The sequence below is a fragment of the Drosophila willistoni genome, assembly GCF_018902025.1.
Source record: "Drosophila willistoni isolate 14030-0811.24 chromosome 2L unlocalized genomic scaffold, UCI_dwil_1.1 Seg196, whole genome shotgun sequence".
NCBI classification, from domain to species: domain Eukaryota; kingdom Metazoa; phylum Arthropoda; class Insecta; order Diptera; family Drosophilidae; genus Drosophila; species Drosophila willistoni.
In genome coordinates, this window is record NW_025814048.1 from 2869248 (window position 1) to 2886047 (window position 16800).

Genomic DNA, 16800 nt, shown 5'->3' on the forward strand with positions numbered 1-16800 from the left:
ACAAAAGACTTGAGCAGCGAACTTGACAAGAGAGCAAGAGAGAGAGAGAGAGAGGGACAAAGAGCTGATACATATTTGCGAATATGAAATACTTAAATTATGTCTTTCTGTCAATATTCTAAAGGATTGTAAGAAAAATAGAAATTCAAAATTTTAAGATTATAATTTTTTTCAAAATGTTGCTTTGCTCGTTTTATTAGTTTATATATGTATGTAATTTCAGCTGCACTTCTTAGATCTTGTTGAAAGCAGCAATATCCACAGACTGTACGAAATCTTCGAATTCCTCAATCTTCTCTTGGAGCAGATCAATGGAGACCTTGTCGTCCTCAATGACGCACATAATTTGCAATTTGTTGATGCCATAGCCGACTGGAACCAATTTGGAGGCACCCCACAAGAGACCGTCCATCTCGATGGTACGGACATTCTTCTCCATCTCTTTCATGTCAGTCTCATCGTCCCACGGCTTGACATCAAGGAGAACCGATGACTTGGCAATAAGGGCGGGTTTCTTCGATTTCTTGGCAGCATAGGCGGCAACGCGCTCCTGCTTGATGCGCTCGGCCTCAGCATCCTCCTCTTCATCAGAGCCGAATAGATCAACATCATCATCATCATCGGCAGCTGGCTTGGCTGGGGCAGCGACTGTTGGCTTGGCACCGGCCAATTGGGGCAATGGAGCTCCAACCCAGGCTGAACGCTCTGAAGCCTCAAAGGAGGCAATGTGACGGTACCAACGAGCAACATGGGCCTGCTCAGCAGATGGAGCCTTGCCCAAGGATTCGAACACGGACAAATCGGCCTTGGTGGGGGTGTAGCTGCAAGAAACAAATTAGAAAGTTGTATTAAAAAAATTCCAAAATATGCTGACGTATGTTTGGAGCCTGCACATAACCTCACTTATGCCGCATGTTTTTTGGCAAATTTGCAAATTAACTTACCCACTGATGTAGCTGTTGTCGGCCAAGAAGTTGTTCAACTCCTTGAGTCCTTGTGGGGTCTTGACATCACCGAAAGCCATTTTAAATGCGTTTATTTAAGCTATTTAATCAAAAATTCGAACCGTGCTCGTGCAACGTTGCCGACCAGAAACACTGTGTAAAAGGGAGAGGGCGATAATTCGAGATGTACCGGTGACATAAAGAATGCTAGTGATCGGCGAAACATGGAATCGAAAATCACAGTGAAACTGGTAATTGTGCATTTACACGCAATAGAGGACTATTTTTTTTGAAGAATTATTATGCAAATACCAGAAAAATAAAACCAGTCGCTTTTCTAGAATAAAAAATAAACAATTTAAAAATATAAACTAAAAGTCAAAGTCTGCATATTATTGGTGAACTGCTGTTCATCCCCCTATTACGGTGACTCGGTATCGAGTACATGAGTCACAGGTACAGCAACGCCTCTGCTTGTCCATCACTGAACATAAAATAGGGATTATTTTCACCTAAAAGAAAAAAATCAGAGAGGAAAAATCGTGTTTCTTCACATGAAATTGCGAAAAACGGAAAGTGAAAAAGTTGCAAAACGCTACAACTGATTACAAACTCGAACTGCAGTATAAAATCGATACGACAAAAGTCGATAATTTGGCATTGTTTGCCAATTTTGCTAGGGTCGTCAGGCGTTTATTGAATTTTCCACACACAAGATTACATTTTCCAACACACACACACGTATATACACACACACACTTAGTTAGAGTAAAATACGAATAAAGTTGAAAAATTAATTTATATTTGTATCAAAATGAGTGACTTTCAAACGCAGCAAGCGAGCATCAATCAATCGCAGGCGTTGGCAGCTGCTATACAGCGTGCCAAGCAGGTAAGAACCGGGTTAATGGTAGAGCAAGCGCGGAGTGGGGGGGCCGATACTTAAGAGGTTATGCCGAAAAAAAAATGAGAGGGAAAAATAATCATGTTGATATATGTTGTTGTTGTTTTTAATTGCAGATAGCAGCAAAAATTCAACCAAATCAGCAATCTGTGGGCGGAGGGGGAGGAGGACCACCTGGTCCTGGTTCCGGCTCCGGATCGGGCAATAACTTTAAGCGGCATATGGATGACGGCAACGACAGTGGCCCGGATTCGAAGCGACCATTTGGTAGCCCCGATTATGGTCAAAACAATAATTCCAATATGAGTAGTGGCAGCGGCGGTGGAGGATCTGGTGGTCCAGGTGGAGCCAATATTACCCAGGCAATTGCCCAAGCCGCAGCGGTAGCAGCACGGTTAGCTGCTTCGGCGGGCACAACTTGTGAAGAGCAAATCCGATTACCCGAATCTGTGGCAAATTCATTTGTTGGACGTGGCAGCAATGACACCATTACCCACATTCAAGCAGAATCCGGAGCTAAGGTGCAATTGATGCCCGAGCAGGAGCGTGTGATTATATTGCGAGGTTCGCGGGAAAGCGTCACCAAGGGCAGGGAAATGATTCAACAAATGGCCAATCGTCAAGGCGGCGGCACTGTGGAAGTTCTGCTAACCATTAACATGCCACCACCAGGTCCCAGTGGTTATCCTCCGTACCAGGAGATTATGATACCAGGAGCCAAAGTCGGTTTGGTCATTGGCAAGGGCGGAGATACCATTAAGCAATTGCAGGAGAAGACTGGAGCCAAAATGATCATTATACAGGATGGACCCAACCAGGAGGTTATCAAACCGCTGCGCATCTCCGGAGATCCTCAAAAGATTGAACACGCGAAGCAAATGGTTCTCGATTTGATTGCCCAAAAGGATGCCCAAGCCCAGCAGCAACAACAGGGCGGTGGTGGCGGCGGCGGTGGTCGCCCCGGTGGAGCCAATGGCGGCGGTGGCGGTGGACCCGGTTTGGGCTTCAATAATTTTAACAATGGCAACGGAGGCGAAAGTGTCGAAGTGTTTGTACCCAAAATTGCTGTCGGAGTGGTCATTGGCAAAGGTGGCGACATGATAAGGAAAATCCAAACAGAATGCGGTTGTAAATTACAATTCATTCAGGGCAAAAATGATGAAATGGGCGACCGAAGATGTGTGATCCAGGGCACACGGCAGCAGGTGGAAGATGCCAAGCGAACTATCGACGGCCTCATCGAGAATGTCATGGTAAGAGGACATTCAGACAATGATGATGATTGGTTTTAATCTGAATATTTTGTTTCTATAGCAACGAAATGGCATGGGACGCAATGGTAATGGCGGCGGAGGAGGAGGAGGTGGCCAAGGTGGCGGTGGTGATCCCAATAACTCAAATTATGGTTACGGCTACGGGGTGAATCATGCCCAGGGAGGACGAGAAGAGATCACATTCCTGGTACCAGCTTCCAAGTGTGGTGTAAGTAACAAGATTCATATTGCTTAGAGCAGTTCTTAAAATCATTTCCGGCTTCCCTTTCACAGATTGTCATTGGACGCGGTGGAGAGACCATAAAATTGATTAATCAGCAATCCGGGGCCCACACAGAAATGGATCGCAATGCCACAAATAGGCCCAATGAGAAGCTATTCAAATCCAAGGGTACCACAGACCAAGTGGAGGCAGCCCGTCAAATGATTTCCGAGAAGATTAACATGGAGCTCACAGTGATTTCCAGGAAACCCATAAGTGGAAGCGGTCGAGATGGTGGCAATTCCGGCGGTGGACACAATAATTCCCATCACAATCAGCAACAAGGCGGCTATGGAGGACCCAATCCCATGCAAGGTGGCGATCCAAATGCAGCTGCAGCGGCCGCTGCGGCAGCCTACCAGCAACAGCAGCAACAACAACAGCCCTGGGGACCATATGGTGGACAACAAGGTGGCTGGGATCCTGCCCAACAGCAACAGCAGCAACAACAACAAATGGCCATGGCTCAGGGCGGCGGAGCAGCCGGTGCTGCTGCCGCTGGTGGTCAGGATTATTCAGCTCAATGGATAGAGTACTACAAGTGAGTGAATAGAGAAAACTTAAAGCAATCCTATCAAATCCAACGTGATCTTTCTCCAGACAAATGGGTTGCCATCGAGAGGCTGAGGTTATAGAACAACAAATGAAGGCCAAACAGGCCAGTGCGGCTCCTGTACAGCAACAACAACAGCAAATGCAACAGAGCCAACAGCAGCAACAACAACAACAACAAGGTCAACAGCAACAACAAGCCGGAGCCGGTGGCGCCGATTACAGTGCCCAATGGGCGGAATATTATCGAAGTGTGGGTAAAATTGAAGAAGCCGAAGCCATCGAGAAGACACTAAAAAATAAGGTAGAAAGAAGTCATCATAACTTATTTTGGCCTCTAATTGGATTATTTGCAACTTTCAGCAAGCTCAAAATGGAGGTGGCAACAACAGTGCACCCAATCAGGGGGCTGGTGGACCCAATCCTAATCAGCAACAGCAACCGAATCCAGCTGCTGCAGCTGTTGCAGCGGCAGCAGCCGCAGCCGGTGGCTACGCTCAAGGTATGACTCCTAGCCAATATGCACAATATTCACAGTATTATGCGGCAGCAGCTGCCACGGGCCAGCAACAACAGCCATCACAACAACAGCAGCAACAACAACAACAACAAGGTGGTTACCCAGGTGGTGGTGGTGGCGGTGGCTATGGTGGTTATCCCGGCGGCGGCGGTGGTGGCCAACAGAAATCGCACAAGAATGACAAACATTGAAGAAAGGCTGCCCATTTAGAAGATGATCAAAATTGAAATCACAATTTGAGATGATGTTACTGGTGCCTTGGCATGGGGTGAGTGCTGTTCGAATCACTATACCAATCGATGGTTCCTTTCTCTGTCTCTATATATGTGTATACCATATTGATATATATATATGCATAAAAATTCCAACTATATATTTTCCATGTTCAAATTTGTGGTCAAAAAATGAATGAAAAATTTATAATCGTTAACTTGTTATAATACTATATCTACTTTTGCCTTTTCCTTTTATATTGTTTTTTTTGTTCTTTTGGTTTATTATTATTATTGATCTATCATATTACCTCTCTATATATACATACATATACCTCTCTATATATTATTTTATATATATACATTCTTTATCCTAACCAATATCTTGTTTACCATGCGTAACAAACTCTTTGCAGTGATCTATTCCTCTACTATGTCCTATGTCTTTTAATTCTCCCTCACAAAAACAAAAAAAAAAACAATACAAAAAATATATACAAAAAAACTTAGCTAAATTATCAACATCAACAACAGCAACAACAAGAAGAAGTATGTGGCAGAGAACCAGTAAAGAGCCAACAAGAAGAACAACAACAAGCCCAAACAAAATTATGGGAAATCGAAATGAGTCAATCCAAAAACAATTAACAAAAAGTAAATTGCAGCTTTTGTGGCCGTCGCTATTTTTTTTCTAAATGCATAATTGTAAAATAATTAATTATAACCTACATATATATACACTTATATATATATATATATATTTACATACGATATATGATTTATTTTTTAATAATTTCCCCTTACCACATAAGTGACTTTCCCTTTCTTAAGCCGAACCCATTAATCCCATTGATTTTTAAGAAATAACATAATATTCAATCTACTTACCACATAACATCCGATATATATATATACATTATATATAAATGATATGAAAATCCAATTCTCTTTCATCGTCAATTTAGGCCCAAAAATATAACAACTTATTGGAGTGAGTGTGAGTGTCTGACATGATATATATATATTAATAATTCCTTTTCTGAAAGACAAACAACCCCCCATTATATATATAAAACTTTGATAAACCTAGAATGTGTCATTATATACCACAATATATATATATAGACTTTTGATATAGAAATCTAGTATATAAAATTTTGCATACACACATTTTGCTCTCCCTCACTTACATCTACCCCAAAAAATAATATTTATAGTTCTAAAATTAAACTCTGAGGATTGGGTTAGCAGCGGCTTTGCCGTTGTTTCTATACACTTGCAAAATCAGATCTGTTTTTCACGGTTTTCGAGTTCGAAAATGGTGAGAAATGAAGAAAACGCAGATTTAGTTTTCAATATATATAAAGATTCCTTAGGAAAACCAATTTTATATAGAAATAATTTATCGTTTTGACTTTACAATTTCGACTAGAAAAGTACTCTTACTTCTCAATGAAAGTCTAATTTCGAGTTCGAAACTATAAGAAATACGAGAAAAAAAGAAAACACATTTAACTTGCAATATATTTAGAACCACCTTAAGAAAATCTACAAAATATATAAATAATTATTCAATTCAACGTTGCAATTTCACTAGAAAAGTACTCTTAGACCTCCATTTACAATCTTCGAGTTCGAAAAAAAGGTAAAAATGAAGAAAACACGGATTAAAAGCAATATTTTATTAACAATGCATTCTAGAATTTTTTTTAAACTAAAGTTGTCATAAATAAATCTAAATTAACAATGTAGTCATTGAATTTAGTCCTGAAATTTTTAAGTTTTCGAGTTCGAAAATGCAGGAAATCAAGAAATAGATTCGCTTTACAACAAATTTTGCTATATCAATGAAAATATTTTGATTTTACTTTGTTTTTAAGAAGGAACTTCTAACAAAAACGAACTATTTTGTTATTAAAAATTATATAGAATCATTTATAAATAGAACTTTGGATAGAAATTTGCTTTTTATTCAGTCCAAGCTGGAATTATATATGCTGATTTAGAATCTAAATGCCTTTTCTCAATTTTGCAAGGGTATAAAAGAGGAAATAAAGAGAAGACAAACAACAAGTCCATACAAAATACATATTTATATATATATAGTACAAGTTCAGCTGATCTGGTAAGATGATTTACTCTCAATTAAACGCAAAGTGAAAGTTGTAATATGGTTAATAATGGGTTATACTTCTGGGTTAACTAAAGAGAACTGATGAATTTGTTTGGTTTGAATTACATGAAATGGTTTTACTCATATATTATTATATAATATTCAATTGTGGATGGTTCATATGATATCTATGTCTATATAAATTGTGTGTATAATTTATTATTTTTCTATATTTCAGTTAATATATTGACTTATTTTGGGTTCGAAACCCAGTTTTTAGAACAAATGATAACTAAATAATATGTGTAAAGAAAACAAATATTTTTATAATTTATTTTTATTATTTTTTTTCAACATTTTATACCGATATATGCTGCCACACTCTATATTATCATATACATATACCTCCTTATATATATATATATATATAAATAACATAATTTCAGAGGCCGTTCATCAAACCAGACCCCAAAATGAAAATAGTCTCTCTTTTAAAAACAAAAACAAAAGAAAACAAAACAAAAAAAAACAAGAAAATCAACACAAAAAAAGAACAAAAACATTTAATATTGTAATAGTGTCAAAATGAAATACAAAAAAAGAAAAGAAAAAAACGTTGGTAAGATCTTCTGTTGTTATATACCATATATATCTTTATATCTATAACTTACTCTGTCGTATGTCTGACAAAATGCAAAAGCAAAAACCACATTTTAATAAACCTTAGGTCTAAATATTATATATATATAAATACTTGAAACATTTATAACCAATAATAATGCAAACAAAAATTAGTTGATAAGTTTTACGTCTTGAAGAAAAGAAGAATAATATGTAAAAGTTTAGGTAGGCTCTCATCGCCAGAATCTACTCGAAACTAAACCTTTCCTCCCACTTTCCCCCCCATGGCCACCCCGCCCATCCACAGTCTACGAAAAACATTTGAATAAAACATTTAATATAATATAATTTACTATATTTATAAACTATATAAATGCATATATAGACATTTTATATATACATTTATATACATCTGCATATAATCCAAGTTATATGCAACAATTATTGTGTTTTGTTATTTCTTTATCTCCCTCTCTCTCTCTTTCTCTCTCTGTATAACAATTTGAAAAAAAAACGTTTGTTCTAAGCGATTTTTTTCAGAAGCTGATTTGTTGGAGAAAGATGGGAACAGTTCTAGGGAACGGGACGGGCAATCGGGCATTTGTATTAAACTTCCTATTCCTCTCGTTGTATATTTTGTGGTATGCCTTGAAACATCATCTTTGATCTTTACATATATCTCTTCTATATAATTATATATACAAAACAAAAACAATTACAACTACTACTACTACTTTTTTTACATCAAAAACTGTTTTTTAAATGCACCATATAATACATATATATATATATTATTGTCGTATATATCTCTATATATATCTCGTTCATAGCAAAATCGTCAACAACGTCAAACCAAGCTGTACTGTACCAACTGTGTCCTATAATCCAATACTAAATCCAATTTTGAATTTGGATTATATATTTCATTGTTTCAAGGTATCATTTGTTTGCGATTTTTGCGGTCTTTTATATTGCCCTATATAACATTTTTTATATATATACCATATATACATATTTGCCAAATTTGTCGTCGGTACAGCATTAGGTTTAGTGTTCTCATAATCTATATATCCTTCTCTATATAAGATGATATGAATAACTATTTTCTTTATTCTGTTCTTGGTGATTTGTGGTGTAGTTTTCTGTTCCGTCCAAATATTTTAAGAAGGGAAGGCGCTTCTTTTCTTTTACTTTTAGCCGGAATACTCCACCCCCCTTTGGAGGTAAGTATAAAAACACTTGATTACCTAAAAGTATTACATATTATTTTCTTTGTTGTAGTTGCCATTCAACAAATTAAATTTAAATCTAAATAAAATGTAAAAAATTTTCCGTTTTTCTTTGGGTCCAATATCTCAAGCCGTTTATTTCGCAATCAAATGATATTTTTGAAAGAAACAATTGATCTTAACACACACACAATTACATTTTAACCAAATATCCAATATATATTATATATAGACTATATATATTTATTTATATATCATTTAAATTACCTGCTTTTTGATATCTATTTGCAGGGACAAATTCCAAAAAAAAGAAAAACATGAAAAAAAGATTTATTACCTTTCAATATTGATTCCATTCCACATTTTCATTATTATAATTTGATCATTTTATTCTTGTTGCTCTCTATTTATCCTATATGCATATATATTATATATATACCATATTGACCAATTTGATTGAATTTTAAACCATATTTGTACTATGTTGCAGCATTATCTCTACAAGATACGTGATCGTGTTCGATATAGCCCACCTCTGATTGATAATTTACATATACATATATTTTATATATCTATATAGTAGTCCTTAAGATCCTTCAATTGCCAAAATATTGAATATTCAATAAACTTTTTCACCAAACTTTCAAATTCAGTTGTTTCCATTTTCTAAAAACAAAAGACTAAATAGTTTTCTATATACTTTTGATTTTTTTATAAATATTTTAGACAAAGTTCTTCTATATATTCTTATAGGAATAGATTTAACAACTTTCAGCATTAAATTCAGTAAAAATTTGTTTTATATATATCCTTTAAGTGAGAGTATACCCAAATTCAGCATGAGATTCAATCTTAATTCTTCAACGGCCCATATAGAGGAGTAAAATAGAGAATATTTGCCCCCTAAAGTATGCAGAGTCAACCATTGAATTTACTTATTAAAACTCTAAAGAATTATTTGTAATAACCCTGGAGTCAAAAATTATATTTTGAAATTACACTATGTAACACAAATAAAAAATTTCTCAGTCCTTGGGATTTAATTTTTATTTCCTAGTCTGTTATGTCTTAATACTGTGGAAACCACCTAATATTCCTCGGAAACTTTGCTTATGTCACCAGGACAATGAGATTGTGGTATATAAGTAGAGGCGATGACGTATTTTTCAAAAAAGCCCTGCCACGGTCACAAAAGCGAAGTTATCTTGGGATAGTAACTGTTTTCTATACTTTTGGGACCTAACTGACTAGGAAATAACAATTACAACCATGTACAAAAATCTTGTTACTTAGTGTTATGTGTCCAAAAAAAATGTATTTATTATGTTCCACAAGTTCATAACTCTAAAAGAGGATATTTATGAATATCTGTTGCATACTTCAGTGAGCTATTTTCGATAATCAAAACCGCTTAAGCATCCTCTACAGAGTGGCGACAATATGTTTTAATGGTTGGATGCCCTTTAATCACTCTCCGCAATAAATTCAATCTTATCAGCTTAGAAATTTTGTCTTCTAGTTGGAATGGTTAGATTGGGATTTTCTAGTGATTTATTTATTGTAAGGTAAATTATTCTTTTGAAAAATGATGTAGTTTTCATATAAAGTATAATAATTTGTATGAAATTGAGATTATGTTTATGATTTTAAGCAATTTTATGAAAATATTTAAGACCTATTTTTTATGGTTTAATGCGAAAGAGAGAATTCGTTTCGCAGAAATTTAAAGTAAACTTTTTGCTTTACGCCTTGTCATTAATATTTATGTTTTTAGTCGGGCATAAATAAACAATAACAAATAACATTTTATGACAAAAATAATTGGAATGAGTAGAGTCAAGGGTATAGAGACTTCTCTTGATAGCCATGGAGTTGGTTTGCTTGCCGAGGCGGTCAAGATGCTCTCTTGTCTTCCTTGCGATCATATCCTCTACCCTTACTATCTCCGGTTGTTGAAATAGTCTTCTATATCTCAATTTTTTAAAAAATACTTACCCCAATAGAAAACTATAAAAAACCATCAAGGAATACGCCTTAACAACTCTGGATATATATCTATATGTATATATTTTTAAGATTTCGCACTTTTTTCTCTTTATTCTTGATAAACAATTTTCATTTCAAATTGAGAGTGAAAATATCGCATTCTTCCAGAGCGCAAAACCAGGAGCAAGAGCGCATAAACTATAAATTCTATCGATCATTTCATTTACATACATAGATAAGATATATATATAGATATATATATTTATTATGCAATATAACATACATCAATTTGTGTGTGTGTGTCTGTCTGTTTGTATGCGTGTGTGTGTGTGTGTGGTTTGGGGAGTTTTCTTTGTCGTTTCTACTACAAGAAAAGTTACATTTAGATGTGAATGAAGATTTGTATATATATTTTTTTTATTCTAAGAAAATTAAACTTGTTTATTAATTTTTTGTTTTGTGGTTTTATTTTAAAATTTACATACAGCTATTTTCTGGTTTTATTTTCTCTTTTTTTTTCTTGGTTTATGTATATAATATATAATATTCAACTTGCACAAATTTTATTTTTTTACTCATATGGTTGTGTATATGTGTGTGTGTGTGTGTGAGTGTAAATGTGGACTTTTGTTGCCGCGCTACAAGAGAAACCTTCTAAAGTTTACATTTATCTAGGCCAAGCACTTGAGATAAACCTAAATCGAAAATCATACATATATATATTTATTAATGAGTAATTGATTTTGGGATTAATCATTTGAAATAAACGTTTGGAACTTTGAAGTACTAAAAGGAAAACCTCTGACCAACAAACAAACAAAATATTATAATCAATATATCATTTTCTTTTCTCACATTTTTCACTTTTGCTCTTAATAAAAAAATACTTTTCCAAAAGGTTGATAAAAATTTTCTTTTTACATTTTGCCAAAAACATTGTTTTTTTTATGGATTTTGTTTTTTTTTTCTGTTTTGTACTGTTAACAGTGTGTGTGTGTGTGTGTCAAATTTGTTTTTTATTTATAATATTTCCACTTTTTACTTAACTGTTCTGTTTTTTACAATTTTGTTTTCCTACTTTATGCTTAAATTTTTACACACTTTTTGTAGAGCTATTCAGAGAGAAATTAAATTAGAAATAAGTTGGTACAGAAATCATAGTACATATATGTATATACACATGCAATCAAGTCAGAGATATATATGTAAATATATATATGTATATATAGTGTATAAACCTAATATATAATAGAACAAAAATTCTTGATTTTAAGTTTTGTTTGTGTTTAGGAGTTACAAATTATATAGACTTATATAGGAAAACTAAAGATCTGGTTCGTTATTTGTTTTGTTTTTTGTTGTTGTTGTTGTAGCAGAGCTCTCAAAAAGTGTGGCAACAAGTTTTGCCTTAGTTTTTTTGTGTATATTCTGTCGGATTTTATATAGTTTTTTGCTGTTTGGTACAAGTTCTGCCTTTCCCTCTCATTGTATGTGTGTGTGTGTGTGTGTAGGGGGGTGTGTGAGTTTTTATGTGGCAATTAACTGGAAGGGAGAAAGTAATTAGAATTAGTTTAGTTTTATTTTAAATGAATTTATTTATATCTTACCGCTTTGACTGTGGCCTTAATGAAATATTTTTTATCTGTTAAATCGAACTCGGGATATTTTGCATAGACTTGTTTGCAAACTGTTTTCATAGTGATCTCTTCGAGATTGGCCTTATCCAAGATTTCTTTAACATAACTGCGTATTTGCTCATCCTGACAAAAGAGTGAAATAAGTTAGTAAATATTAAACTCTTTCTTATATAGATATCGATTCTTTACCGTTGGGAAAGCCACTTTACTCTTTTTGGTTAGTGGCTCATCCTCGTCGGATTCATCCTTGTCATCAATATCATCATCCTCTTCGGAAGATTCTTTCTTTGATTTTTTTGGTCGTCCAGCGGCTAGAAAAAAAGGGAAATGGAATCCATTACAATTGATTACTACCAATATATACATAAATAGTAGAAATCTAGTTATCCAGATACCAATTATGCCTATATAGGATATAGGGATAGGTATAAGGGATAGGGATAATATCACAAGGATAGTTTAAGCCCAAATAAAGTTATTTTTCTTACCCTTTCCAGCTGGTTTTGACTTATTGTTGTTAGCTTTGCTATTTTTCGCAGGCGTTACAGGCTTCTTACTCTTCTTGGGACGTTCCTCCTGAAGGAGAAAGTGCAAAACATCATTATAGAAGATACTCCTTATTCGATTTACGATTTTCCACTTACCTCACTTTGATCGCTACCAAATTCAGACAGTTCCTCCTCCTCTTCGTCTTCGGAAATTTCCTCCTCTTCGCTTTCAGAATCTTTGCGTTTACGTGCAGCAGCTGCTCGTCCACGACCTCTTCGTCCAGCAGTCGGAGTAGCAGCGGGTCGACCACGTTTGCCAGCCGGCGCACGTTTTCCTCTTTTGGGTACCTAAACAAACAAAAACCAGAGGATTAAAATAAGGAACTAGTCTTGGATATTTTGTATACTAACATCACTATCCGCTTCGGATAGTTCAGATTCTTCTTCCTCTTCGGAATCGGAGTTTCTTCGTCGACTTTTACGCGCTGGGCGTCCCCGACTGGCACGTCCTGAACCCTTTCGTCCTGCAGCACCGCCTCCTCCGCTACCACCGCCGCCACCACCGGCACGTCCAGCATCTGAATCGGAATTGGCCGAAGGATTATACTAAGAAATATAAAATTACTTTAGCAAATTTGTGTAAAGAAGCTTGTTAATCTCCCTTACGTCTGATCCTGATTCGGAATCGTCGTTACGTCTTCGCTTGGCCACCGTAACTTTGTGCTCGCTCTCTTCAGAGCTGGAGAAATCTACATAAGCAGACATTTCTGCTTAAAATTTGATATGGAGAACATAGAAAATTAGCTATCAATTAGATTTTGAAGTTAATCTCTACTAACTTTTGCCTGCAGTGGAACGCTTGGGGCGTCCAGAGGAATTTCTTGCTGACCCTCTGCCGCCGCTTGCTTTGCCAGCAGCACTCTTGCGTTTCTTATCGTCTTCACTGGCCTGCTCCTCTTCCTCGTCTTCGTCAAGATCCTCATCCAACTCCTCATCCTCCTCGTCGCCTTGTTCCAGGCACAGGGACTCATCCGGTTCCATTAGGAATTTGAGCACACGTGTTGCTATCTCATCCTTGCTACCCTTGCGATCCAAGGTGAGAATTTCGCAAATGCTACGCAACGATTTGTTATCCACCTTCTTGATTGCTTCGAATTTCTTTTTATATTCCGCCGAATCCTTGGCAAACTCGAAGCCAGCAAAGGATCGTAGATTCTTTTTAACCACATTATTCTTGCCCTGGGCCCCAAAGCAGAGGGCATGTAGAGTCTGTAGGCCATCGACCCGAGTTTTGTTGATATTCTCATTGATGCGATCAATTTCGGCCAGAGCCACAACATTCTCATCGTCCTCGGCCACCTCGTTGTTCACATCAAGACCATCGCCATCGACATCGTCATCGCCATCGGCCGCCTCGCTATCCTCTTCATCATCTTCCTGATCACTTTTGTCCACTTTGCCATTTTTGGCCTTCGTTTCGGGTTTCTTAGCTGTGGAAGATTTGTCACCCGCATCCTTATCCTTAGTTTTGGATGCCTTTGAGGCACCATCTATTGTGGTGTTGGTATCATTTTTCTTTTTCTCTGCCACGGGTTTCTTCTTCTTTGTGTCATCATCACTGACGTCATCCTCTTCTTTATCATCGCCTTCTTCATCCTCTTCTTCCTCGTCCTCCTCATCCTCGCCAGCAGATCCATTATCTTTGGCATCCTTTGCACCTTTCACCGAGGATGAGTCTTCCTTTTTAGCCCCATTATTGTTGTTAGTGACTTTCTTTGCCGAGGGTGATGATTCCTTTTTGTCCTTTGAGTCGGCTGTAAAGAAAGAAACCAATTAGATTAATCAGGCCAAAGTCTAATAAGTAAATGGAAGCGTTCTAAGTGTAACATAAACTATGTTACGATCAATCAATATAATCTAAAATTGAACTTTGCCCCCCAAAAAAAAAGAAGCCATAACAAATTCTGATAAGGCTTATAAGATCAATTTTTAATCATAAATTGAATTAAACTATTTTTGAAGTACTCCTACTGTACTTTTTTAGTTAATTAACAATATTTTGATTATTAAAAAAGTTACAATTAATTGTGAAATAATTAGCACTCAAAAAAAGTTAAAATAAAAATAAATAAAAGTTAAATAATTATCTTCATGCTTGGGAAGTTCAATGCTAGTTTTAAGCGCATTGAGCGTTGAATAATGAAGTTTTGCTATACCTCGGCATTTACTATACGAAACCTTATCGTTTCAGGGTTAAGTATGAACAATAAGCCAAGGATAAGATAAGGATAGGATAATATTATGAAAACCTAAATATCACAACATCAGGAAAGGAGAAAAATTCCTGTGTGTGGGTCACGAAGGCGATTCGAACCCGCGCGCGCTAAAATGGAACACGCATGGCGGTAACTTAGACGGCAGAGCCAAAGCAGAGCTCTTACGTTGAGAAGACAAGTGGCCATAGCAGCAGAGTAAAAAAAAAAATTTGGAAAGAGCGGGAGAGAGACCGAGAGTAAAAGAAAGAGAGAGAGAGCGGCAAACACATGCGGTTGTCTCTGCCTCCCCCACACCCAATAGAAAACGTCAAATGAATTCAACGCGCGCAAAATTCATTTTATGATTTTTGTTTTTCTCGCTCTTTCTTCACACCGACACACATACACACAACATGCATGTTCTCTCTCTCTCGATTTCTCTCTCTACTTGTGTGTTTGTGTTTGTGTAAGTGTGCGTTATTTACCTGCATCCGATTCGGTAGCTCCGGCTATAGCTTTTTTATCAGCGACGTCATCAGAGTTGCTGCCATCGGCAGCACTAGCAGCGGAGGGTGGTGGTGGTGGGGGCGCTGCTGCTGCATCGGCTCCTGATTCGGTTTTCTTGCTAGCCGCCGTTGCCTCCTCTGAGGCAGCCTCCTTCTCCTTGTCACTTTCCACCGCTGTTGCTGCTGCTGCTGGTGCTCCCGATGCATTTTCTAGGGCCTTCGACTCACTTACTTTGTCGGCGGCATTTTCTTTGGTCGCCGTATCTGACGTCTTGGTGGCATCCTGCAATCAAAACAAACATAATCAAACAATTATTCAACACTTTCAACTGTTTTGGCGGCCCACTACCATCATTACACGACCGTTTTTGGAGGAGTGGGGGATAAACACTTTCTGCGTTTTATTCGGAAGTTTTCATTTGCCTAAGCGAGATTTGTGTATGCGTGTCGATGAGCGTGAACGAGAGCAAGAGAGTCAGTGAGTGAGTCTTCTCATCACATAGTCGTTGTCGATAGAAATTTCAAAAAAACAACATTGCAAATCTATCAAAGAGTACACGCACGCACCACTCGTGTCATCTCTTTCGCACGCATCGTAAACGCATTGGCATTTTAAACAAGACGCCATGACCAAAAAATAAAAAAACTTCAATTATTTGTTGCGCTCTATTTACACATGAAACTCGTGTTGTTTTTAAACATTTTTATTTCTAGCATTTAGCCCACGCATTAATAATGGTTTTCCGTTTGTTTTTAATTATTTACATACCATATTTTCAATGGTTTTTATCTTTTTTTCGTCAGCCGACACACATTCAATCTGGTCACTAGAGATGTCACAATTGAGTATTTTGTTTAGCCGTGCGTGTGGTAAGGTATCGATACTTGTGAAATAAGTATTAGCTGAATAACGGGTGTCTCAAGTGCTCAAGACACTCATAACTTATTATTATTATGAGTATAAGATATAGTTATAAACTATCAACCTAACTATGTTTTACAAGCACTGGCAATTAAGGCCTTCAGCTTAGACGAAAACTACATCCATACACTAGCCTGGTATTCGAGCCCGGATCCCCGTTGTTCAGTTACCTAGATGACTAGGCCAATTAGACAACTCATCTACCGAGGACTGCACTGATATATTATAAACTTCTACGATGTTTGGAACTCATTGAATATTGCAAATGTAATTGCGTTGAATTATGAATAAAAAACACAATATTAAATTATTTGATGGAATAGAATGAATAATGTCACTTGAATACTAAGCAATATTTATTAACGTAGATGGTTA

At 36.5% G+C, this 16800-nt stretch overlaps 3 protein-coding genes across 7 annotated transcripts; 1 reads left to right on the top strand and 2 right to left on the bottom strand.

The window, feature by feature from the left end:
• Window positions 1-159: 159 nt before the first annotated feature.
• On the bottom strand, window positions 160-1117 carry LOC6639959 (probable elongation factor 1-beta). Its single transcript, XM_002063604.4, has 2 exons — window positions 945-1117; window positions 160-821 (listed from the first exon to the last, which is right to left on the bottom strand). The coding sequence occupies exons 1-2, from the start codon at window positions 1022-1024 to the stop codon at window positions 233-235; spliced, it is 669 nt and encodes a 222-aa protein (XP_002063640.1). The 5' UTR covers window positions 1025-1117; the 3' UTR covers window positions 160-232.
• A 311-nt stretch (window positions 1118-1428) lies between these two features.
• On the top strand, window positions 1429-5265 carry LOC6639958 (far upstream element-binding protein 3). Of its 3 annotated transcripts, none has more exons than XR_002724514.2 (7): window positions 1429-1836; window positions 1965-3101; window positions 3163-3330; window positions 3396-3925; window positions 3985-4240; window positions 4300-4724; window positions 5085-5265. XR_002724514.2 is itself a non-coding variant. In XM_023182117.2 (6 exons), the coding sequence occupies exons 1-6, from the start codon at window positions 1759-1761 to the stop codon at window positions 4645-4647; spliced, it is 2517 nt and encodes an 838-aa protein (XP_023037885.1). In that variant the 5' UTR covers window positions 1429-1758; the 3' UTR covers window positions 4648-4926. The 3 variants fall into 3 exon arrangements, 1 of the variants encoding a protein (XP_023037885.1); XR_006953966.1 differs by lacking the exon at window positions 1429-1836 and adding an exon at window positions 1874-1893; XM_023182117.2 differs by lacking the exon at window positions 5085-5265 and having other exon boundaries at window positions 4300-4926.
• A 6355-nt stretch (window positions 5266-11620) lies between these two features.
• LOC6639957 (protein DEK) lies at window positions 11621-16350 on the bottom strand. Of its 3 annotated transcripts, none has more exons than XM_023182074.2 (10): window positions 16273-16350; window positions 15483-15786; window positions 13582-14556; window positions 13409-13512; window positions 13154-13348; window positions 12899-13090; window positions 12743-12830; window positions 12444-12565; window positions 12225-12377; window positions 11621-12159 (listed from the first exon to the last, which is right to left on the bottom strand). In XM_023182074.2, exons 1-10 carry the CDS (start codon window positions 16273-16275, stop codon window positions 12145-12147), a joined length of 2151 nt encoding a protein of 716 aa, XP_023037842.1. In that variant the 5' UTR covers window positions 16276-16350; the 3' UTR covers window positions 11621-12144. The 3 variants fall into 3 exon arrangements, with proteins under 3 accessions (XP_023037842.1, XP_023037843.1, XP_002063638.2); XM_023182075.2 differs by lacking the exon at window positions 16273-16350 and adding an exon at window positions 15853-15943 and having other exon boundaries at window positions 13409-13509; XM_002063602.4 differs by lacking the exon at window positions 16273-16350 and adding an exon at window positions 15853-15942.
• Window positions 16351-16800: the final 450 nt, after the last annotated feature.